Genomic DNA, 24,257 nt, shown 5'->3' with positions numbered 1-24,257 from the left:
GTGAGCTTGTTGTGAACACATGTGTAAGTGTGCAAGTGTGTGTTGCATGAGTCGCGAGGTGGAGGGCTCTGTGTATGACCGTGTGCGAGTGTGTGTGTGAGACTGTTGTGAGTGTGTGTGGGCATCTGTGCATACGTGTGCAGGTGTGGGGCTGTGTGAGAGTGTGTGTTGAGTAAGAATGTAAGTGTGTGTGAGCACGTGTGTGTGACTGTGGGCATGTCTGTGTAGGGGCTTGTGTGCATGAGTAAATGTGGGGGCTGGAGGCTGCATTAGCAGGTGTGTGACTGTGAACATGTGTATGTGTGAGCGGGTGTGCATAAGTGTGCACATGTGAGTTGAGGGTGTTGCGCGTATATAGGTGAGCATGCACGTGAGTGCACTTGTCATGAGTGTGAGTGAGTGTGCATAAGTGGGGGGCTGTGAGTGTGTGGATGTGAGCACGGGCGAGCCTGAGTGAGTGAGCCCCCCTTCCCTCCTCCAGCTCTCACCCAGCCACCCCCCGACCCCAGCCCTACCCCCGCCTTCTCAGACCCGAGAGTGACCCGCAGGCCTCTGGTCTCCCTCCCTCCTGCTCCCATCCAGGGCCCTGCCCCAGCTCCAGCCTCTCCTGTCTGGCCCCCGCGGCTCCCACCCTTCCCAGCAGCTTTGGAAAAATCTTGCCACCGTTTGGCTTCCCTTGCTCCCACCCCCAAGCACTTTCTGGCCAAGTTTCCCCCTGAGAGCAGAGCCAACGGCATCCTTCCCTCACCCCGATCCTTTGTCTGACCCATGGCCGGACCCCCCTGCAGCCCCTGCGTCCTGGGACAGATCTGCCTCCTGTCCCTCCTCTGGGAACCCCGAGTCTCTGTCCCTGAGTGGGTGTGTGTCTCCGCGGGATGGGGGAAGAGAGAGGAGCAAGAGGAGGAAGGAGGCCGGGCTCAGATGGTGTCATTAGGAGATATTAATGCCTCTCATCAAGGCGTATTAATAAACATTATGTGCCACGCGCTCTGTGCCCCCCGGGTGAGTGCAGGCCCAGCGGGACAGGCCCACGTTCACAGCCGAGTAACCTCCAAGCCCACGGCACAGCCATTAGCCTCATGAGGATGACCCTGCCAGGAGGCTTCCTGGGCTCATCATGGCAAAAGAGAGCTCACAGGATGGGTTCTGAGGGCAGGCAGATGGAGGCTGGGGCAGCAGCCCTTGCTGTCCTCCTGCCCCCACCAGCAGCAGCCTCACCCCTCTTGTTCTGCACTGAGCCGGGGGAAGGGGAACCGCCTGACCTTTACACTTGAGTGGCACCGCCAGACTTCAGACTACCCCATTTCCCAATTCACAAGTGTGTGAGGAAACCAGGGCAGGTATCATTATGGTCGCCTATTACAAACACAGAAACAGAGATGCTGAGAAGTTAAGTGTCTTGCTCAAAGTCATACAGCTAATTGGTAATGACATTGGGCCGAAGCCCAGTCACTGATCCAGTGAGGCTGCTTTTAACTGGGTGGTACCATTTCTCCAGTTCTTGCGGCGCCAGAAGCCAGACCACAAAGCTCAGCTCCCTCATCAGGGACCAGGGCCTCCGTCCTGCCAGCGAGGAGGGGGCATCTCCTGAGGGTCACAGCACCTTAGCAGGAAAGGGGCTGAAAGGCAGCGATCAGAGCGGGGCTAACTTGCATAAAGATGCTGGAGAAAATGTCTGCCACATCATAGGCACCCTGCAAGGGTGGTTCCCTTTCTTTATGTACTGACCACGACGTCACTATTAAGTTATTGGACCCTGAGGAGGTGTGAGCAGGTGGAAGGCTGAATGGCCCGTTCTCTTTGTTTTTCAGCATTGCAGAATCATGCTGTAGCAGGGTGCAAAACTGGTTATTCACTGTGACAACCACAATGCTATTTAAAATTACACAAGGTGTTCCCCGTGATAAGAACTAGTGTTTTAATAAGATCGCTATCCAAAATAGTTAAGATGAAAGGAATTGGGGAGCTAAAAATATAAAATCCAAGAGATTGGGAAGTGTTCTTATGAAAAATACCCAATTTCCTACCTGATTCCAGATAAATGAGGCATTCAGGCACGATGTTGTTGATACTGAAAGCTTCAGTGGTTGTTCTGTGTTATCTAGAAAATGGCAGTCCTTTGCCTAAGCTGACATTAGCTATCTATACGTGATATTTTGCCCTCAATCTATCTTAATATTCTGTCTTAATATTTTATTGGCTATTTCTAAGTGGAACCTGTGGCATATGGAAGTTCCCAGGCTAGGGATCAAGTTGGAGCTGCCGCTGCCATCCTACACCACAGCCACAGCAATGCCAGATCCGAGACTTCATGGCAATGCCAGATCTTTAACCCACTGAGTGAGTCCAGGGAGCAAGGCTGCATCCTCATGGATAACTAGCCAGGTTCTTTACTGCTGCGCCACTTGGGCAACTCCCCTAACCCTATCTTAATGCTACATCCAGAGAACGGGTGACCTGTGACAGGCAAGGGTCAAAGAGGGGTGAGCCCACCAGCTCCTGCAGCCCAAACCAGTCTCTGAGCTCCAAAAATTGGAAGTAACTAGGGCAAGTTTCCCCAAGCAAGGGGGTCAGATGGGAGTTCAGCCAATCCAGATCCCAGAAAAGAACAGGAACTCGAAGCTGGCACCTGCGTGACAAGAAGCTTTGGGACTCAAATGCAAAGAAGAGAGCCTGTGGTGTTCTCAGGGTGGCTATCTCTGTGCAGAAGTGATCCAGCAGATGATTTTTCTGTCCAGTTTTTTTTTTTTCTGGGTTTTAATTTTTTCTGCAATGAAAATATTGTACTTTAGTGACCTGAAATAAAAAGTTATAGTTTATAAAAGGGAGGTCTTGGGGTTCAGGCGTCCTAGACTCACCTGCTCTGAGTAAGGCCATGGTCCCGGGGTTCAACTCCATCCATTTCTGACCTGCCGCATGGGCACTGTCCCAAAGCCTGGCACCACCCAGATTCACAGTTGCTGAGCATTCAGAAAACAGAAAGCCTGGTCTGGGATCTGTGGACCCAAAGTTTGGGTTGCTGATAGCTTCAGTTGTCAGATATTAGAAACACTGCCTGCCATTCAAGTCTAACCCTAGCCTACATTTCCAGCCTTAACTCAAGCTTCTTCCAGACCCATCTGTTCTTTTCATACCTTGTTTACATTGCTCATACAGTTTCCTCATCTTAAACTGCTTCTCCCCTATCCTATGCACTGGAAAACTCCTATACACCTTTCAAAGCCCAGATTGAGTACAACCTCCTTTCAGTAGCTTTCCCTGATACAGCTTCCTTTCTCTATGCTCCTCCATCATTTCCTATAGACTTCAGTTATTTAGGCCTAAAATAAAATACAGTTATTTCTTTGTCAGTGTACCTGCCCCACTAGAGTATGAGTTCCTCAATGCTGTAAAATGAGCCTTAATTCCTATTTCTTAATTCCTATTTCACAGGCCTTCTCATTCATTGATTCATTATCTCCCCAGCCATCATCCCTCAGGGCCAACTCCGTGCTAGATACTGTCACAGACACACGGGTGCAAGACAGTATGGCTTACTTGGGAGCCACACCCACATCCACTTGGTCTGGAACAAAAGGTTTGGACAGCCTATACTTTTTAGGCCACAAGCAATCTGGACCCCAGCCTTGGGAAATCTTGCCTCTTAACCCAATGTCCCAGACAGTGGTGAGGCCCGGGTGGAGCCCCTCCCTTCAGGCAGCCCCTCCCTCCAGGAAGCTGATCAGCCACACCTCACCCCAACCCATTTTGGCATCTGAACACCCAGGGCAGTAACTGACTGAAGATCTGAAGCCAAACTAGGAATCAAAACCCAAGGGTCCCACTGCCAGTTAGGGCCAAATACCAGAATCTGCTGGCCATCCATTGGCGTTCTCTAAAGACGGTGTTCACCATGCAGTCCTCTGCCCATGAAGGTGCCAGGAAGAGACCTGCCAGGTCTTTGATGTTGTCACTTCTTGAGGGAAACTCGTACATAAAATAACTGGCCATGTTATACCCTGGAGTCTGGAAGGAGGGCTCAGGTCTCTGCCTCCCTCTCACCATTTCCCACGGACTCCACTCCACCCACTTCAGTGGCCAGCCCTCCTTTTCCCAGCCCCAGGGCAAAAAAAAAAAAAAAAAAAAAAAAAACAGGCCATGGGATTAATTGATCGCAGCCTTTCCCTTGGAGCAGCACAGTCTCCAGGGCTGGGTCCTCTCCAGGCTGGCATTGGGCGGCCTGGCAGCCGCAGCCCCAGGGGATCTCAGAGCCCCGGAGCTGTCAGTGCCTTCCACTTACTTACCCCTTGTGAACTGAAGAATCCACAGATTGCCGGGTGCCACTTTCCCATCTTGTGCCTTTTCCTAGATCCTTTGCCACTTGGCAGCTTGCAGGCAGCTGTGCAAAACTGCCAGGAGCTCTCTCGTTTAGTGCCAGTGTCAGAGAGCCTGGAACTCTGGCCTGTTTTCCTTGTTTTCCATTTTCCCCCAAGTCCTCTGTTTTGCTCATTTCTCCTTCCACTCTCTCTCATCTCTTTGACATCTTTCTGCCCCTCACCTCTCAAGTTCAGGACTCTCCAACGGCCCCGCTGACCCGGGGATCACAAAAAGAAACTTTGCCCTCTGACTGAGCTTTGAAGCCAGGCAGAAGTGATTGCCTCCTCCAGTCCAGATGGGAAGAGGTGGGTGAAGAGATTAAATCACCTCCCGAGCACTTGAGGAAATGTGCTGCTGACCCTCTGCTTGAGAAGTCAGCAAGTCCGAGTACCTGGGGCCTTCACATAAGCCCAGGTGGGCGGGCAGTTGTCTGGAGGTAATTGAAGGGGAACGAGGAAACTGGGCCGGCCTCCCTGCTGGGACCAGCGCTGAGCCAGGCCCATTCCCCACCCTCCAAATCTGGCCACCTTGTCTTATAGAGCCCCACCAGGCTGGGGGTGGGGGTGTCTCTGGACTCCCTCCCCCAATCAGGCTGCCCCCAAGGGGACAGGAAACCAAGTTTAGAGGTGACTTCCATCTAGTTGGCACATCTGTTTGTGGTTCTCCAAGGAACCAGGGATCAGGGATCACTTCCGTCAGGGAATTCCGGGACCTGGCCCAGTTGGGCAGAAGGATCCATGTCCACATAGCAGAAGTGTGGCCTTAGGAGAAGAGGCCAGGACCAGCATTCCCTGGTGACCTAGCAGTTAAGGACTCAGCTGCTGTCCCTGCTGTGGCTTGGGTTGCTTCTGTGGCTCAAGTTCAGTCCCTGGCCCAGAAACTTCTGCATGCCATGGGAGAAGCCAAAAAAAAAAAAAAAAAAGAAGAGGCCAGGACCAAGAGTCAGCTACTCTGACACCTTGAACAATGCCTTCATCCATCTCCCCATTCATCCCATAAGTGCCTTTTGGACCCTTACTGTCTTAGCTTGGGGTCTCCCAGAAACAGAGCCTGAGACAAGGATTTTAGTGCAAGCAGTTTATTTTTAAGGGGACACAAGAGAGCACCAGTCAGGCAGTGGGCAAGACAGGAAAAGGAAGGCACCCAAGGCAGGTTCACGGGCAAACAAGTTCCACTGTGGGTACCTGGAGCCCTTATACACCACTTCCATCAGCCATTGGTTAAGAGCTATTGCCAGGGCCTGTTAATATCCCAGCACATTTGCCCTAATGCACAGGGGTGGGGGGTAGGGGGTAGGAAGCAGGCTCTGGAAGCCAGTGGTGGCCCTGGGACCAGGAGAAGCAGGTTGAAAGTGAAGCCGGTGAGCCGAGGGATGCGCCAGGGCACAGATAACATCTGCTACCCCTACTATGGATAAAGCATCTTAAAGCCTACAAAGATGGAGGATCCTGTCACTGCCCTTGAGACGCTGAAGCGTCTCTGGGTTTCTCTCCAGTCGAATGGGGAGACTGATCTCTGCCCTTCCCACCCGGGATCTGCCGTGAGATCCATCAGTTAGACAGTGACCTGGGGATTAAATGCTAAAAACTCCTTACAAATGTAAGATGATGGGGGTAGGGTTGGCTCCCAGCTTCCAGCACTGTGCTCCTTACTTTTTCTGAGATAAGCCAGTCGTAAAAACTGCTAAGACAGTCTGCATCACCTTGGTCCAAGAATAGGGTTGCTATGACTCTCCATGGAGCCCCAACTTTTCTTAAGCATCTTACATGCCAGTTCCGAGCCTAACAAGAAGCAAGAGGTTCTGGGGTGGGAGAGAGCTGGAAAGGAAATCTCACGTTCTTTAAACCAGGAAATTCTTCCAAAGGGCCCATGGAGTTGAGCTCCTTCTCCACAATTAGAACAATTTGTGCCAATTCCTATGCCAGTCAGCCCTATACACACCCTTCATGCGCACGTGTGTGCGCGCGCACACACACACACACACACACACGGATGCAGGAACACACACCAGCACACATTGGGGACCAACAACTAAGAAAAAGGAGAGACTGTCTTAGATCCTGAGCACTTAAGGGTCCCACTGAGTAATTCTGCACCCCTTCCTCTCCTCTCCTTGCTAAGAGGGTGATGGGTGTCAGGCCCCCCATTTCCAGAGGATGCTGATAAGGAAAGAAGATGCCTTCCCAAGGCCACTCAGTCTGTGTGACTTAGAAGGGCCAGGACATCCTCACACACACATTGACACCTCTGGTGCTTCCGTCCTGATATCGTAAAACCCATCCTGGGCTCCTCAGTGTTCTTGAGGATTAAAAAGAAGCCCAGCTATTGTTATGCTGTCTGTAATTTCTGCAATGATTTCCTGTTTTTAATCAGCATTTAGACAAGTTCCTTTTGAAAATGCCCACCTCTCTTAGCTGTAGTAAGAGGAGGGAGGGTTTGCTGTGCCCGGGGCCCATCCTAAAGAGGAGCCCTGTCCCTGGGGGCCAGGGAGGGGGTGGAGGCGAGAAAGCCGAAGTGTGGGGGCTCTCAGCAGCCCCTGCCCTCAGAGGCTCTCCTCCCAGAGCTCTTCTCTGCTCAGACCTGGCAGGTATGGGGTCTGGTCCTTATGCCAGGCTCGTAAGACGCCATCCTCAGTCTGATCTCCCTGGGAAGGGTTCTGAACGTTAGATTTCCGCCCTCCCTTCTCAAACTGTCCCCGGATCTCTTCCACCCCCAGAGATTTCCCACTTTCTAAGGTGACTTCAGGCTACTTGTGATGGTTTAGCTGGAGATGTTTTAGGAGAGCTCACGTTTCCATGTGGGGCGTGGGGCACCAGGGCCGGAGTAACCATGTCCACGGCAGCGTCAGCTGTCTGGGTAGTTTCTGTACATTAACACTGGTCTTCCCCGAAACGCCTCCCAGAGGAGGGACACAGTTGCCATGATGTCAGAGGAAGCACAGGTCAGCACCGTGGGTCAAATGTCAGAAGGGTCTGGGGCCCCTTCCTCCTGGAATATCCTGGGGTTCTCCCCCTCACTGTCTTGTGGCTCTGGACAAGTGGTCTGATCTCTGTGGCGTCTCCATTCTCTGACCCTTTGGATTTGGTTTCACTAGGTGTTAATTCTATAGCAGAAATTTTAGGCCTCCAGGACAGTGAGGCAGGTTTCCAGCCAGAAGGGAGCTGAGCCACTTCTTAACCCAGTGCAAATGAATACCAGCGAGTAAATAGGAGTAAATACCATGCTGACAGCACTAGGGCCCTTCTGCAACCTGGTCCTTCCTCAGCCTTCCCTCCAAGCTTTCCCTTCCAGCAAGGCCCAGCGCCCATCCATGGGACACGCTCCGGAGAGACCCCAAAGGCTCCTAAAGCCATCAGTGCCCTCTGCTCCCCTCTGCTCCTGGCAGCTCCGGCAGGGAGGCCTTACAAACAAATGAATCCTAGAGTTTGCGCGTGTCTTTGCCAAACTGGCCCCAGCTGATGAGAAAAGACTCCCCAGAGTGAAAGGGAGGAGACGGAGAGCCTTCCCACCCTGATCAAGGCGCCCATCAGACTTTCCACACAGCTCTGACCTGACGGGCCCAGGGCCCATCCGCACCCTGGCCCCCTCCCTGCACTCACGCCGGGGAGAGAGGTCTGTTTATCACTCTGGGTGGGACCCAAGCCTGTGGGGAATTGAAGAGAAACAGGCAGCTTAGGTTGCTATTGTTTTGTTTAAACAAACCACTGGCTGACTAGGAAAGGAATGGGGGTGGGAGGAGGCTGGGCTGGGCTTCCCTGGCTCAGCCCCCATCTCTCAATCTTGCCAGGGTGGCCAGAGAGCTATTTGGGGAGAGCGGCTGTGAGGCTTGAGGCTCGGACCCTCCCCACCTCTCCTGGGAGAGAAGGGGATCCAGGGGAGGGGCTTCCACGACCCCCCGCTACCCTGCATCCTGGTGCCCCAGTACCTCAGTCCCTGGCCACATGGGGCTTCACACTAGCTGTGGATAAGGCCAGGCCTGAGAGGGGAGCAGGGCAAGTGTGTTCTGCTGTGTCTGAGGGGCTGAATTTGAAAGCCACCTGGATGCTCCTGGGCAGACAGGATGGGGTGGGGGAGTGTCAAGGGGTGAGAAGGAGACAAAGTGGGAGGGGGCTCAAAGCGGGGGTCCGTCCTTCTGCAGTCTCCCACCCCCACTTCCAACCCAAAATAACCTAGTTGAACATGGAGGAGCCTGGGGGAGAGGAACATTCTGGCAAAAAAGGCCCAAAGTGAGAACAGTGAGCAGGCAAGCTGCAGCCTAAAAAGTTAGAGAATTGGGGGGGGGTCTGGAACGGGGAGAGGGTCTTACATTTTGTAAAAAGTAAACCACACTAGGATGGGGTCATTCAGCTGACTCCGAGAATCTCTGAAGAGAACAGAGAAGAAACCTCAGGCTCCCCTACCCCCATCCCCCCACCTCCACTGTCCCCCAATTCCCCCTCTACCCAGGGCACCTCTGAGGAGAGGAGCAGGGGCAGCACCGGAAGGGCTCGGTGGAAAGGTGGCCAGGGCACAGTTAGGTGTTGGCAGAATCAATGAAGAGCCATGCTAATCACCATCATTAAGGCTATAAAACCCCACACCTAGGGGCCGCAGGACTCCCTGGCATGGCCCGGGGCCCCGAGCTGTGGCACGGACCCAGGGGCCCAGCTCCAGTGCCTTTCATCTGAGCATCTCCCGATCCTGCACAAACAGTAATTAGCACCCGCCCCCAGGCTCACCTCATTATCCCACAGACACTAAGAGAAGAGGAGAAGGAGGGAAAGGGGAGGACGAGAAGGAGGGAAACTGAGGCCTTCCTAGGGGCCCAAGAATCTGCCTGGGCTGTGGCTGAGTCCAGACAAGGCTGGGGCAGTAGGTGCCTCAGATTCAGGCAGCCTGGCCTCCTCCAGCCCTTCCTTGCCCTTCTGGTTGCTCAGACAGCCATTGGCCTAGTTTTCTGAAGGCCCCAAAGAGAGCCTGAGAGGATGAGCAAGCCTCTGCCTCCATCTGACCAGACCCCACAGGCTGCATGCTGCGTCCTGCACCCAGCCTGGGGACAGCCCTTGTGAAAGTGTCCTCTCAGGCGCTCCAGAGGTCAGAGGGTCTAAACCTCATCACCAGGCCACTCTCAGCAATGTCTGTCTGTCCTCTCTCCCCAGACCCCCCCCGAGGCACCATTCCAAACCCCACAGCCCTGTTCAGGCAGCATCCCCCAGGACAGGCAGCTGTCCCCTCCTCTTCCATCCTGCTCCCTCAGAGAGAGAACTCAGCAGAGCCCGCCTGGTCTGAATGTGATGGCACAGTCTTCTGCTGCCCCAGGAGTAACCCTTGCCCTGCCTGTCTCTCATTTTCAGGGCACTGACATAAGGAAAGGGAAGATGCAGGGCCAGGAGTTATCACGTGAGTAAGACCCTCCAGCGCCCCTTCCCCAGCCTGGGCAATGAGCGTGACCCCAAGAACCACGACAGTTCAGCTTGCTGGGGACATTCCACAGTGCTCTGCGTTTACCTGGACATTCTGATTTAATCTTCGCAACTGCCTTTTGAGGTCACTGCCATCTATATCTCCATGTGGATTGAACCCATGCCACAGCAGTAACCCGAGCCGTTGCAGCGACAATGTTGGGTCCTTAACCCACTGTGCCACCTGGGAACTCCATTATCTCCATCTTAAAGAGAAGGAAGGTGTGGCACAGACCCACCTGCCCCGTGTCACGCAACCATTAAGAGATGGAGCCAGCATTAACTTGCAGGGCGCTGCTGGGAGAGAACCTGGTTCCAGAACTGCCCCAACCCCACCCCTTCCGGGATTGGCAGGGTCGCTCCCTTCCCTCTACCCCCTTCCGGTTCTCCCGCCCTAGTCCCACTCTGTGGTTGCATGTGGCTACATGGACCTCTCTTTTCTCTGATGCCCTCCTCTTCCCACCCCCCATGCTCATCACCAGCTCCCCGCCTCCCCTCCCTCTGGGATCCCGCCCGCCCGCAAGGGCATGCCCTCCACACAGCTTGAAGGGAATGCTCTGGTGGTGAGCTGGCCTCTGGCAAAGGGCTGAGCAAGAAAAACCAACCAAGCATCGTGGTTCCGTGAAGCAACTCGGACTCAGGCGCCAGATAGGCCTGCATTCCAATCCCAGCTCCCCAGCTTTCTGTCCTCCTGACTTAATCTCTCAGAGTCTCAGGTTCCTCATCCAGAAAATGGCCATGGTGCACTTGGTAACACCCACCTTACCAAGTCGTGGTGAGGATTAGGGAGATGTTGTAGGGAGAGCACTTAGCCAGGCCTGGCCCTGGAAAGCAGCACATCATACATTATACCCCTTCCCTTCCTCCTCAAGCGTCTCGTGGCTGCGTTGGGAGGGGGGCCTGTTCAGCAAAGCCCTAGTGAGAAGGAGTTCCACCTCCATCCCCCCCGAGGATAAGTTCCCAGCTACATAGAACCAGTGAGTTCCATCCCTGACTGGCAGTGTTTGTGAAGAAGCATCAGTTTACCCACATTTCCCCCCGCACTGACAGAGACCTTCCAAAACAGCCCTGGCACACACGCACACCAGCTCCCCCATCACCTGCACCCACCCCAGTGTGGACTCTGGTTCACAGAAACTCACACGGCTCCTGGCACATGCTGCACTGTTCTCATTTTGCGCATGCGTGTGCACACACACACCTGATCTGCAACCCCAAAACCCAGGGGGAGATGAACAGTCAGGAATTCCCCTGGCTGTGGGCAGCGAGAGGCCCCAGTGGCCAGAAGTGCGCCGTGAGGACCGCTTCCCCAGCTCCAAGCAGCGTTTGGAAGCAGGAGGGGGCCACGGTGTACCCATACCCCCTCCCACCAGCATCCTCCTTGCACACAGCCCATCCCCACCCACCCCCAGGAAGACGCTGGGCTCCCTGGAAAGGGAGAGGAAGAGGGCAGAGGAGGGGGGCGAGGCACCACACTTTTGGAAGGAAGCCCAGCTGGAACAGGGCCCCACGTGGACTTGGGGGAAGGATGAGAGATGTCCCCCTCCCTGCCCTCTGGTTGCTCAGGCCGCCCTTGGCCTAGCATCCTGAAGGTCCCGCTTTCCCCCCGGAAAAGGGTGCCTCCTGCACAGGAGGAGGCTGTTCTCCCCCGGAAGCGGCTCCCGGCGCCTCGAGCACCCAGATCCTCCAGCTTCCATGATCAAACCTTTGAACCGAGTCCCACCCACCCCCGTAACCACTTCCAGATCCTCCGGATCCAGCCAAGAAATTGGCTTCTTTGGGGATTGAGTTCATAAGGAAATGCTGAAAAAATAAATAAAAATTCCCTGCCAAACACACTCACAGAGGAAGATGGCTTTCTCTTGAGGCAGGAAATCCATCAGGATAGACTGAAATACAAAGAGAAGACAACGCCAACACCCGCTAGCCCAGAAAGGCCCAGGAGCCCCGCCAGCACCCAAGACCTTCAACCAGCCCACACCTCCTCCTCCCCCCACCACCCAAAATTATGTGCTTCTTAAATGAAGCTCCTGAAGCTGAGATCCTGCCCAAGGTAAATCCTAATGGTTTGCAATAGGACTTTAGGAGGGTCAGCAGGGACCATGAAAAGGACCAAGAATGACTCTCTTTCCCTCCTGCCCAGAGTAGCCAGGAGCCCCTCGGCACATGGAATAAGGAGCCCACTCTCTCTCCTTTTCTCCCCATAGCCTACCAGCCTCCCTCCCCACCACCAAAAAGTGGCTTCCATCGCTACCAGTTCTTCGTCTATCTTCAGCAGGAAAAGAGCATCTCTCTCCTTCCCAAAGAAAACAAAACTCGAGGTAAGGCCTTCCCATTCTTCAATGTCAGGGTGAATCTGCGGATGCAAAAGTGGATGCCTCGTGTGTTCCTAGGGAAGCCAGGACCTTCCCCTTCCCCATGAGCCTTGGAAGCCAGGGTCAAAGGGTGGTGTTTCTTGAGAATAAACCAAGAGGTGTGTCCTAAACCAGGAGGCGTCTAATTTTGGCACAGACATGGTCTCCCTTGGAAAAAACAAGTCCCATCATCCCATATGGTGGCTTTAGCCAGTGCGTAAGTCTACACAACAGGGTCCCAAAAGGGAGTAACTGCAGCCAGAGAGAGCAGCATCTCCCTGGGTAGCTTCAGATGGCATGTGCAGGCAGCTACCCCACGGCACTTTTGCAGGTAATTGTACCCTGTAATTGAGTCTGATCTGGGCAAGAGGGCCCTGGAATGCCACCTTGCCAGTCTGTCTTCGTTGGTCATTAATTGCACTGTCTGCCTGGTGCCATCTCAGTGGTGGGGCAAAGACTTCCCTGGCTGAGCCCCCTCTACCCTATAGAGGACCCATTCCCCGCAGCCTCCTAATGGCTCACCCAGCCTGCTTGGCCTTGGTCTTCCTCCCCCGAGAGCTGGGGAGCTGGGAATACCATGGGCACCTGGCCACTGCGATGCCACAGCAAGTCACATGACCCGTGTGTGCCACGTCCCCTCGCTGAGCCTTAAGATTTCCCTCTAGGAAAAGGGGGAATAAAACAATCCCTGTGTGCTCTCTGACCTCCCCGTGGTAGGGAAGGGAAGGTCACGTGGGATGCGCACATGCCAACTCAGGAGCACAAAGAGCACATCCCCAAGGCTGACGGGAGGGTGAGTGGGTGGGTGGGTGTCATCAGCCATTTCCTCTCACCCAGTGACCCTAACCAACCTCCACCCACTGGGAAGCTGGAGAAGGTATTGTTACAAGACTACTGCCCCAGGCCCCAGAGGAGAGGAGGGGCGCACAGAGCCCTTCAGATGTGCTGAGCAGGGGCCACCAATCACAGAAGGCCCTGGGCTGCCCTGGAAAGGGAGCTGGTGCAACCTTTCCACTGGTAAACCTTCCCCAGGTGCCCCCCGCACCTTGCCAATCTGGAAATCAGTCTGAACGGCTTTGCCAAAGACACACTTTCAAGCTTGGAGACAGAGAAAGAAGGGAAAGAAAAAGATGTCCTGCCCAAGCCAAGATCAGTTTCCCCAGTTCTCTGGGTCTCCGTCTCACCACGAAGCACCTTCCACTGTCCAGGCACTGCGATTTCTTGGAGCTGGAAACCAGCTCCTCGGCCTACAATGTTTCACCACACATGAGAGTCGCATAAAGTAAGGCAGGGCCTCGGAGCCCCACGCTAAACATCAGGGCCCCAACACCAAGGCCTGGGTAGGATTGGTGCCCAAACAACCCCCTGCAGAGGCCTCCCTCAGGGTCAAGTGCTTTCCGAGGGTGGGACGGAGGGGGGAGGAGCATTAGGCGACGGGGTGGAGCAGTGAAAGGGGCAAAGAAGGAAGAGAGGCACTTGCCCCGAAGCCCTGTTCCCACCCTGCCACAGCTCATCCTCCAGAAAGCACAGTGGTCTGGGTGCCTTTCCTATGATACTGGCAGCAGCGAGGAAGCTGGAAACCTCTGGAAGCTGAAACCCATTATTAGTCCCTTTGGATCTTTGCCAGCACCCCCCCCACCACCACCACCACCACCATGCCTTCTTCCATCTATGTGAAAACTTAGGAATTGGACTTGCCCCCAGGCAGAGTTCCTTTGACTTCCATGCTATTTTGTTTGCTGCCAGAAAAGCAGACGGTAAAATTATTCTCCCAGATGAAAGCTCCAGCCGGGGTCCAGTCCCATCCTGTGATGCCTTCCACATGCCCTTGTGCTAAGGCCTTCAGAGAGGACACCATCCAGGTCCCAATCCAGCCCTCAAGAGGCTTACCGTCTACTTTGGAAACACTTAAAGAACGATGCAGAGCAACATGTAATTAAGCACTTAATGGTGTGTTTCTGTCTGTAAGGACAAGTGGAGACCATGAGGACTGAGGGACAGGCCTGCCCCTTCCCAGGATCCCCTTCCCTCCAGGAGGACACCCTCTTCAGCCAGGAAGAGTGAAAGGAGTTTCACTGCAGAGGGAGGGAATGTTGATGTCCAGTCTCTAGCTAGTGATCTGACTTTGGGGCAAGTCACCTAACGTCTCTGGGCCTCATCTGGAAAATGAGGAGTTGAATTTAGATGATCTACAAACCCATATGGTTCTGGAGCTGCTTGGAGGAGGCAGGCATGGACCAGGCCCTGGAGAAGGAAGAGTTAAATCCTTGAGTGGAAGAAACAGGGAGTTCTGAGCTGGAGAAACCAAAGATGCAGTGTTTTTGTTGGGGTTTTTTTTTTGTTTTTTTTTTAAGTGAGAAGTTCTCTGGGGCCCTAGCAGTTAAGGATCTGGCAATGTCACTGCTGTGGCAGGGGCCCTGCTGTGGCGGGAGTTGGTTAGATCCCTGGCCCAGGGAACTTCTGCATGCCATGGGTGCAGACAAAAAAAGAAAAAAAAAAGTGAGAAGGAGGCCCCCGGTGATGGCAATGAAAGGAGAAAGTGGTGAGAAGGTTGCAGAGGGTCTCGAGAGCCCGGCAGAGGCATGACTTTGGCGGGTGCCGTGGAGAGCTGTTAGAGATTGTCCACAGCGGAAGTAACACACAAAAGCCACGCTTCAGAAATGACTGCTCCGGAGTGGTGGGCAGGATGGACCAGAGCGAGAAGGCAGGAGGCCATCAGAGGCCTAGAGATGTGTGGCGTGGTAGAATCCAAGGTGACGGTGAAAACAGAGGCAGCTGCGCACAGCACTGGAACCCCAAAGGCCTGGCGGGCTTAGATGCACCCGCAATGCACAGCCCTCAGGAGGCCAGGATGAGGAGCCCTGCCGGTGAACATGTGCCCTGGGGCTCACTTTGATCTAGTTTTCTTTCCATGGAAGGTGGTGGGGAGTCTTAGGATATGTGTGACACCGCCAGCCCTGGTTCTGTGTCCCCTAGATGGAGGGGGGGGTGGGGCAGGGGACCGTGTCCAGACGTTGGAGGGGAAAGGTCAGGATGCAGGAGCCCAGGTAGAAGGGCACACAGGAGGGTTAACCTGACCCAGTCCTGTGGAGTCGCTTCTCTCTCTGGGACTTAATTGTGAATGACAAGTTTAAGATGAGAAGGGCGCGTAAGATTATTCTTTTTTGCTTTGTTTTATTTGGGGTTTTTTTTTTAATTTATTTTTTTTTGCGGGGTCCACACCTGTGGCATGTTTAGTTCCCAGGCCAGGGATCAAACCTGCACCACAACAGTGGCCTAACAGCAGCAGTGACAACGCCAGATCCTTAATTCACTGTGATGCGAGAGGACGCCCAGCGAGCATAAAAGTATTCTTGTTGAGTCTGTATGGCTGTGTTGGGGGTTGAGGTGGAAGTGGGTGGCATTGCTCAGAGCCAGGGACCAAAACCCTCTTGAGGCTTCCTCGTTGTCCTGCGACCCCAGGACGACATTCAGGGGGTCAGCAAATGGGAGATTTTGACGTCCAAACTCTCATGGTGTGACCTTGGACAAGCCACTTCATATCCTTGGGCCTCAGTTGCTCCATCATCAAGACAAGGAGTTGGATTAGCTGGTCCATCGCTGAGTGACCCAGCTCACTGCTCTCCCACCAGCGAGTTCTGCCAGACAAATTGGGGCATGATTCCCGCCAACCCCACATGCTTCTGAGAGGAGCCCTTCCATCAGATACAGGACCCCCAGGATCACAGCAGGGGCCTTGGAAGGGGACATGGAGCTACGTGACTCTGGTTTATGAGGTCCTGCCTTCCCAGGCCGCTCCTCCTGCCTTTCTTCCTGGGGCCACTTCCCCGGCACGCTTGGCACGATTCACGAATACCCTGTGCGTTCACTCAGATGCCGCTCGGTGTTAAGTGTGCTTGAGGCCCCACTTTCGGTGCTGTGGGTACCGAAAGTGAGTCAATTCCATGGATGTGTGGAGTCATCCGGGTAGCTCTGCGGGTACTAAGAGCTGATGGAGAGAGTGGAAGGGGAAGCTGAGGCATGACCACATCCCACGTGGCAGAGAACACTGAGCCCACTGGGCCTGCACTGCTGCCCTCTGACAAGGGCTGGCCCAGTCTCCCTGACAGGTGTCACAAAGGCCACATCTCACCTTCCCAAATTTGGAGCTGGCATGATCTTGGGCCTGAAATACACCGGACTTCCACCCTCAGCCTCCAAGTGAACTCCCCTCCCCCAGCTCTAATCCCCACACTCCCACCCACCATGCAAAGCCCAGAGTCTGGCCTCTGGGTTCATCTGGGAGTCACGACCTCTGGGTCTGGGGGAAGCAGCTGAGTGCATGGAGGGGCCCTGCTGGGTCACACCCTCCTGTGCCACACGCTGCCAGAACACCCACTCACCCCCGCTTCTTCGCGCCCACCAACCTGCCCACCACCTCACCTGACGCCTGATTCGATTCACCTCTGCCTGCCCATCTGGACAGACTGTCTCCCCCGTCCTCCAAACCAGCGCCACCTTCCCAGCTCCAGGACACCAGTCCCTGGCGCTTTTCCAGACTACCCCGCAGGGCTGTCCTCTCTGTGAGCCGACTCACCGGCCCCTCCTGCTCCTCCCATAGGCGCTCCTTTCACCTGCTTGTACGTCTTCTGTGTTTCCTTCGTTCTCCTCTTGCCTGGATCCCACTTCCACCTCGAGATTAAAGATCTCTGGAGGAAAGAGCTCAGCTCTGTCTTAGATTGCCTTTTTGTCGCCTGACCCTGGGGTTATTGTGGATTTTGAATCAATGAGTGTACTTGTTTAGGGGACACACCCATCTATGCCCATTTACAAGCCAGTCACACACATGCGCACGCGCGCACACGCACACAGATCTGCACATTCTCACACCACCAAGTCACAAACACAAATACGCCTTGTGGTCAGTTTCCTTTAACACCTACAAAGACAGCCGCTTCCGTGTCCCCACTTTCCCTGTCCTACTGCGAGGCTGGCAGGGCCACACATACCCAGCCTCTCTGCCAGCGTGCCCTGTCCCTCCCCAGCCTGCCCCTCACCCACCCACCTGACCATGTGGGGGGACCGGACAGTGGCCAACGTTCCTCCAGGCGAAGAAGGAAACCAGAGCACAGAACAGCAAGTGGTTTGGTTGATCAAGGGTCTGCAATTAACAGCAAGTTCATTTGCTTCAGCTTTCCAGGACAAGGCTCTTTGCAACTGTCACCAGCTCACCCACATTCCCTCTCCCCCAACCCAGACCAACAGACTTCTGGGACCTGGTGTGGGGACAGAGAAAGAGCAAAGCCATGCTGCTGCCCTGAACGTCCCTTGCCAGCAGCAGCAGCTGCCCAAGGCGATGCACCTACATACCCCTCCCCTGGAGGGGTGGCCAACCGCTGCATGGAGACTGCAACTACTGGGAGCTATGGTCTGTGCCATGCCACATCTCAGCCACCTCGCCCAGGGGTGTCAGCAGCCGGCCTCACGCCCCCTGAGGGTGATCCAGTGGAATCCCCTCTCTGCCACAGCTCTCTCCAGAAGCCTCTCCGAGGCTGTAAGTGAGCCCAGAACCATGCGGCCACGCCAAGGAGGTAACAGGCCATGCCAGGCTCATTCCCGCCTCACCAGGGTGGCCTTGGGGAACTGCAGAGAGACTGCTCCCTGAACAATGGGACAGAACAGCCGGAGAAGGGTCCCTGGGCTCTGGACCAGCCAACCAGAATCCACTCCCCAGCACCACAGGCAGCTGAACTGAGCCATCCACCCACAAGGGTCAGAGAGAAGAGAGGGGCAGAAGCTTGCCACACAGTGGGGTTTAAGTCTTGCTTGTGGCATCTGAAGGCCTGCAGGGCACCGTGGGTGACTGAGATAAGGGGTGCTGTGGGGAAAAGTTTGAAAGCACAGGCCAAGGGCATGAAGGCAGCAGAGCTCCAAGCAGCATCAACAGTCAGAGGCCTCAGCGAGGAGGGACCAAAGCTGGGAGGAGTTCCACCAGGCCTGGTGGTGGTACAGTGCAGGCCAGGCGGCCAGGAAAGGGGCCCTGCCTGGAGAGCAGCCCAAACACACTCACAGACAGACATAAACACATACAGCCCCTCCCCCACCGCCCATGACCTCCCATGGTGGTTCACCTGGCCAGACCCCAGAAGCCCCGGGGCCCAGCCCCTGAGTCACTGTGTGGGCTTGTGTCAGGCCGCCCTCTTCTGCCTCCGAGGGGCCCCACCCACCTGGCAGAGCTGGTAGGACTGGGGGCCTGGCAGCAGCCCAGATGGGGCCACCCTGGGCAGCTCTCAGACAGGCGCCCTGGCTAGGCACTGCCTGCTGTCTCCATGGGCCCCAGCCCTCTTCCAGAACACGCTTCAGTTGAGCCACACATCAGCTGTCCAAAGCTATAGTGAACAGATCATCAGGAAACCGCAGATAATCCCCAAATTTCACCCGGACCTCCCGCCAGCCATCACCACCACCAAATGCTGGAATTGATAACCGGAGGCTAAATGGACAGTTTGAGTCTCCTCTCTTCCCTTCTCCACCCCCTCCCCCTCCCCGCCCCTGGCCACAGGTCAGAGGGAGGAGGCCTGGGCCATCCACTTACTGGATAATTAGGAATTGCGCTTCCGCCCTCCAGCTCTCCTAGGTTCTCCTCTCCAGAGGAGTGGGGAGTTACCCCTTCTCCACCTTGGAAACTCCCCCTGGCAGCCTGCTCTCTCACTCCCGCCAAAGTCAGAGTGTGGTCCCCTCTGCCCCAAGCCTCTCACGACAGCGGGATCAGCCACTCAGCAAATATTCTGCAGGAGTAATTGGATGTGATGGAACGAGGGCTTTTCGGCTCCTGAGTGGAAGTCTCTGGATGTCATTTAATGGCACAAAAAATAAAAAGCCCAGGCCTCCCGCCCACCACTGCCAGGACATCATTAATCTCAGCAGAAAGGCATCAGCGCTCCCATCACCGCAGCCAGCCCCACGAAGAGCCAGACAAATTACAGACCTGAGCCGGGCACTCAGTGGGGCGCTTATTAGTCTGGCGTTCAACTTTTGTCTTTTCTTCATGGCCACTCTCCCCTGACAGGAAGCACCAGTGCCCCTGCACAGGGGGAAGGCAGGGAAAGGCCAGGGAAGAGGGTGACCGCCTTGATTAGACGCCACTCACTGATCTGGGATGGCGGGCAGCTCTGAGCAGGGCGCCGTGGGTCCCAGCAGAGGCTGAAGGACTCACCCCAAAGCTCAGAATCCTGCCTACCTGAACGGGCCTCCCTCCCAGTGAGAGGGAACACTGAGGACCAAATGACAGGTCAGGTGGGAGCCAGGACACACACGGAATGCTGTCCTATGCTGTTGGGAATCTCAGGAGCCGCCCTGCCGGAGAGACTTCAGGGCCACTGCTAGGGATGGGCCCTCATCTGCAGGGGCTGCAAACTGCACTGCTGGCCGAGGCCACCCTGTGAAGGCCCATCTTGTTATTGGTCCAGTGTTCATCGTCTAATATTACAGACTCATTGAGGACAAGAGTAGGGCCTGGATAAAGCAACCCTCTCCTCCACCTGGCAGACTCCAGAGGCAACTGTCAGTGTTGGGAGGCCTGGATCCCCTGGCCCAAGGTTCCCTACAGCTCAGAGCTTCTGAGTTCCAGCCACGGTGCTGTCTACCTCATTCTCCAGAGTCCTGCAGGGTTTGGGGGCAGAGGAGAGCTAGACCAGGTAGCGTAAAACTTTCTCAGACTCGTGGATGCCTCTTATCCCTGACAGGCCTGAGGGGTTGTCCCTCCCATGTGATGAACCACTCCCAAGCCAGCCACACAGATTTGGGAGGCTGGAAATGAAGAGACGGACCCGCAGGGACCTATCTCAGGGCCATTCCCAAACATTCCAGCCTTGTGGTCCCTGGGACTCAGAGGATAAGTATCTGTAAAGCTTAGAACCTCTCTCTCAGTTGTTGAAGACAGGGTCGTTCACCCCCTCCCAGGATCTAGCAAAGATGGGGTTCAGAATGCCCCCTCAAAGGGGCTTTAGATGAAGTGACCTAACTCTCCCCACTGCCCGCCTCCCGGCCCATGTCTGGAATTCCTCTAATATCTGACATCTCTCATGGCTAACAGCTTCCCCATCCACACTGGGCAGTAAGTGAGAGACTGGCCTTTGTGTGGGATTTGCTGGATGGAAATGGCACCCCCTAGAGTTGTGCAGGAGCCAACCTGCACATCCTATGGGGCAGCTCTACCCCGGGGTAGACCAGGTCTTTGGGTTGAAGCTGCTGGCACAGGAGACACCCCCCTCTTTTCTCCCTGCAGCCAAGGGGGCTCCTGCCACAGAGGCCTTTGAAGCACACTCCCCACCCCTGTTCTCATCCCAGGGAGAGCCCATCCTAGGTGGGTCCAGGGCACAAGGGGAGTGGCCAGGGCACAGACTGCAGCGCAGCCCTCTTCCTGAGCAGTCCAGCCTCCCTGCAGCTCAGGGAACCAGGCAATGCCATACAGGATGGGGCTTTCCTCCGTTCGGTGACCACAGAAGCCACAGCCTCCAAGCTCCTGTCTCTCCCTACACACCCCTCAGGGCCTGACTCACCCTTCTTCCCTCTAGAACTTGCACTGGGTCAGTTCCTCCCGCCCTCTGTGGCAGGAAACGGAGGTGTAAGGAGTCACGGCCAAGCCAGGGAAGGAGGCCGCGGAGGCAGCAGCAGGCAGCACTGTGCCCGCTCTCCCGAGGGATGGGGTTGGTTTGAGGAGCTGCCCCACAAGCCCAGGAACCGCAGGGTTGTCGGAAATGGGACCCAGAAGGAGCGGCAAGGGCCCCAGGGCGCTCCGGGCTCAATCAAGAGAGCAGACTGCTGGGAGAGGGGAGCAGGTCTCCCTGGGCGCAGGGGATTTCTTTCCGCCAACTTGCCCTGACCTCGTGATGGGTTTCAATTCCCTCCCTGCCACCAGGTTCCTTCCTGCCCTGCTCTGTGGGGAAGGCCCCCTTGTCCCCGTGCCTGCCACACACCAGTTCATCCACGAGCCCTTTTCCTGGCACACACATGCACACACACACACACATGCATGCACACATACAAGTATGCACACATGTGCACATACACGCATATGCGCCCACTTTCCCGGGTTGTTCTTTTCCAGCCAGCCAGGCTCCCTGGGTGCAGAAGCAACAGCCAGGCCAGCAGCTGCTCCCTCCTCCCTCACATCCTCGTGGAAGACCCCCAGCGGTGAGTCACACCGCCCAGCAGCAGCCCAGCCCCTGCTGCCCTTCCCCCAAGAGAACTCCTGAAGCTCCGGTTTCCTAGCCCGCAAAGGCTTCATTTGAATACACAGTCACGGAGCCAGATAAGACTTGAGGGGACCGGTAGAGGCCCTTTCCCCCATCCCTGCCCCTAAAAAGCTTCCTCACCAGAACCTGGTCTTGTGACCCCATCACACCATCTGCGCACAAGGAATAAAAATCGTCTCCCCTTGTGAGGATTAAGTGGTTGTGTGTGGAGTTTCTAGAACTATACTTGGCGCAAAGGAAGCACTACGTCGTCGTCGTCGTCGATATCACAGCTGTTACTATGACCATCATTATTATTTGCATTGTCATTGTTTTGTTTCTTTGGATTAAAAAGTCCTCTCCTTGAGAATATCTTTGAAATGCAAACAGCCAGGGGTGGGGGGAGGTAGAGGGGATTTACTTTATTCATTGTTAAAAAGGAAGGTGGGTGCCAACCAAGGGCTACAGGGGGGCAAAGGGGGGCGGCTCAGGGAGGAATTCTAGGCCCCCAGCCCTCACCTCATCCGCCGGTGTTATAGATGACTGCTTTCCACTGGTTTGGGATATATGGCCACTGTCCAGCTCTGCTCTGGGCAGGGTCTTCCCCCGAGTACTTCTTTCACCCAGAGAAGGCTACTAGATTTAGCAAGAGAGAGGGCACTGATTCATTCATTCATTCATTCATTCAATACAGGATGCCCGATTCAGTTGGGATTTCAGAGAAACAAGGAATAACTATTTAGTATAAATATGGTCATGAATTTGTGGGACATAACACTATTAGATTATGTGTTGTTTCTCTGAAATTCAAATTGAACTGGGCAACCTGTGTTTTATCTGGCAGCCATCCACCAAGGGTGCCTGAGGCCCAAAGTTTGGGAAACAAGAGCGTGGGAATGTGCCTCTGACCACTTCCCTCGACCGCTCCCCAGTGCCCTCCCCAGTGCCCGGGGCTGTGCCCTCCTTGCCCTGCTGCTAGGCCTGTTCACACTTGTCCCAGAAGGTGCACCTCCCCCCCACCCCTGTCTCTGCTCCCCTGAGGAGGCCCCTCTGCCCTGGGCCCCCACTGGACATCCCCGGCATCCAGGCGGGGGTCATCTCACCCACAGTCGCTCCCCTCCAGGATCCAGGTCCTCTGGGTGGGGGGAAGCGGCCTGGCCGTGTGCCCTGCCCCTCACCTCTGCCACAGCTGAGGAAGGAACCCTGTCACACCACGTCTCCTGGACCCCGGAGGAGGTGGTCAGGGTTCTGGGGAGGAGATTGGAAGAATGGCATAGACACTTCTGCCGATCTCAGGGTGACCAGGTATGAAGAAAAGAAGCATTCAGGCCTTAGTCACGGGGTCAGGAGAGCCTGCAGGAAGAGAGGGTTGGGTGGAGGAAGTGGGTAGCCCACCTGACCAGGCCTTTCCCTTCTGCATATGAATGAGAAGGCAGAGTTAAGTCAAATAAAGGCCTGGGGAAAGAGACCAAAGGCTGTCCAGGTTCAATCTCCCTTGTCCCCTGGGAAGCATCCTTCCTGGATCCTGCTAACATCCAGAGGCTGCCCCTGGGCCCCTGCTGCCCTCAGACCCCTGCTGCCAAGGTTATCACCTCCCATCTCCCCTCCCCACAGCTGGCCTCCCTCTCAGGCCACCGCCAGCATTCAAGTCCATGGCCTCACTGCCTCCCTGTGGTCTGTTTGTCCTTCCAGGTTCTTGGAAAATGGACAAATTTCTGAGCCGCTTCCACCTGAGTGAACCTGAAGCCAGCACCCAGTTCATGACCCAGTATTACCAGGACTCACAAAAGCTCCAGCCAGGGGAAGGAAGTAGTGAGCCCAAGGACAAACCCAAGCGGAGATAACTGCCTGCCAGACCTCAGGCTTCACGTTGCAGGTGTGTCTACAGTGCTCACCGCCCTCGGTCTGGGTATGGAGCCCCCTCCGGGTACAGAACCCCTTCTCTTCTGAATTTAAAAAAAAAAATCATCCAGGGTTTACTGGTCAGATGTTTCATTTCCGAACCTGTCCTCCTTCCAAAACCAAGAAGAGGCAATCAGTTGATGTCCAGGGCTGGGGCCTGGGGCGTCCCTATAAACGCAGGTGTTGGCGGGCAGGGGAGGTGGGATGGATGGGCAGGCAGAAGGTGGGATTCCTAGCCCTGAACTGTCACTGAGGGCCCGTGCGACCTTGAGCAAGTCCCGTACCCTCTCTAAAATTCAGCTGCCTCAGTTGTGAAATTGAGGGAGGAAGAAGAGGTAAGGGGCAGTTGGTTTCTCACCTTGGTCCTTTCCAGCTCGAATATTCATTGAACAAACATTGTGGGCACCTGGTGTGTGCCTGACTTCCTGCTGGGTGCTGAGGATACGTGTGTGTGACCAGGGCAGGCCCCACAGGAGGCTTGCTTTACGGAGCTTCCCGTCCAATACGGGAGGGAAAAGTTCATCCAACAACCACAAGAAAATTCCACCAAATGTGGCAAGTGCCATGCAGGTGGAAAAGGGACCTGCTCTGTGATGGGGGTGAGGGGAAGTGAAGGGGTGACAGAGGCTCAGGAAGGCCTATCAGAGGATGTGATGTTTAACCTCAGGGCTGAGAGGTGGGCTGGGGCTTAAGCGTACATGGGGACAGGGGTCAAAAAGGAGAAAGTACACCCAGAGCTCCTGTAGCTCACAGGGGCAAGGAAAGGCCAAAACAGGTGGTCAAGGGCTAGGGCAGGCTAGGCCTGGCAGCCACGTTCAAGTTTTGGATTGTACCCTGAAAGCGATGGGGAATCATGGACTGATAAGTAGATTAGAGCAGGGAAGGGGTATAATGGGGGCAAATGCTTTTGGAAAGCTGTGAAGAAACTCCTTGGTGTCACCAAGGAGAGCATCTTCAGCGCGTCCACAATCTAAACCCTGGTTCCTCAA

At 55.2% G+C, this 24,257-nt stretch overlaps 1 protein-coding gene and 1 long non-coding RNA gene across 3 annotated transcripts in view; one reads left to right on the top strand and one right to left on the bottom strand.

Moving 5' to 3' along the window:
• The window catches only part of PEBP4 (phosphatidylethanolamine binding protein 4), a 205,543-nt gene extending 182,198 nt beyond the window's left edge, over positions 1-23,345 (top strand). Inside the window, exons 5-8 of one of the 2 annotated variants that reach the window (XM_047761762.1) lie at positions 9,690-9,735; positions 12,005-12,118; positions 21,240-21,325; positions 23,059-23,225. In XM_047761762.1, the coding sequence (XP_047617718.1) occupies positions 9,690-9,735; positions 12,005-12,118; positions 21,240-21,325; positions 23,059-23,085 (273 nt within the window). In that variant the 3' untranslated portion in view covers positions 23,086-23,225. Of the gene's footprint in view, positions 1-9,689; positions 9,736-12,004; positions 12,119-21,239; positions 21,326-23,058 lie in introns of both variants that reach the window. The other variant, XM_047761763.1, reaches the window with a different exon arrangement.
• On the bottom strand, positions 15,422-18,567 carry LOC125116500 (uncharacterized). The gene is made up of 3 exons (XR_007132353.1): positions 17,196-18,567; positions 16,728-16,890; positions 15,422-16,139 (listed from the first exon to the last, which is right to left on the bottom strand). It is a non-coding gene; the product is annotated as an uncharacterized LOC125116500 (long non-coding RNA).
• Positions 23,346-24,257: the final 912 nt, after the last annotated feature.

This window comes from Phacochoerus africanus, chromosome 15 (genome assembly GCF_016906955.1).
Source record: "Phacochoerus africanus isolate WHEZ1 chromosome 15, ROS_Pafr_v1, whole genome shotgun sequence".
In the NCBI taxonomy this organism is placed as follows: Eukaryota; Metazoa; Chordata; class Mammalia; order Artiodactyla; family Suidae; genus Phacochoerus; species Phacochoerus africanus.
The sequence above is the reverse complement of the archived record's forward strand: the minus strand, read 5'-3'. Positions and strand labels throughout refer to the sequence as shown.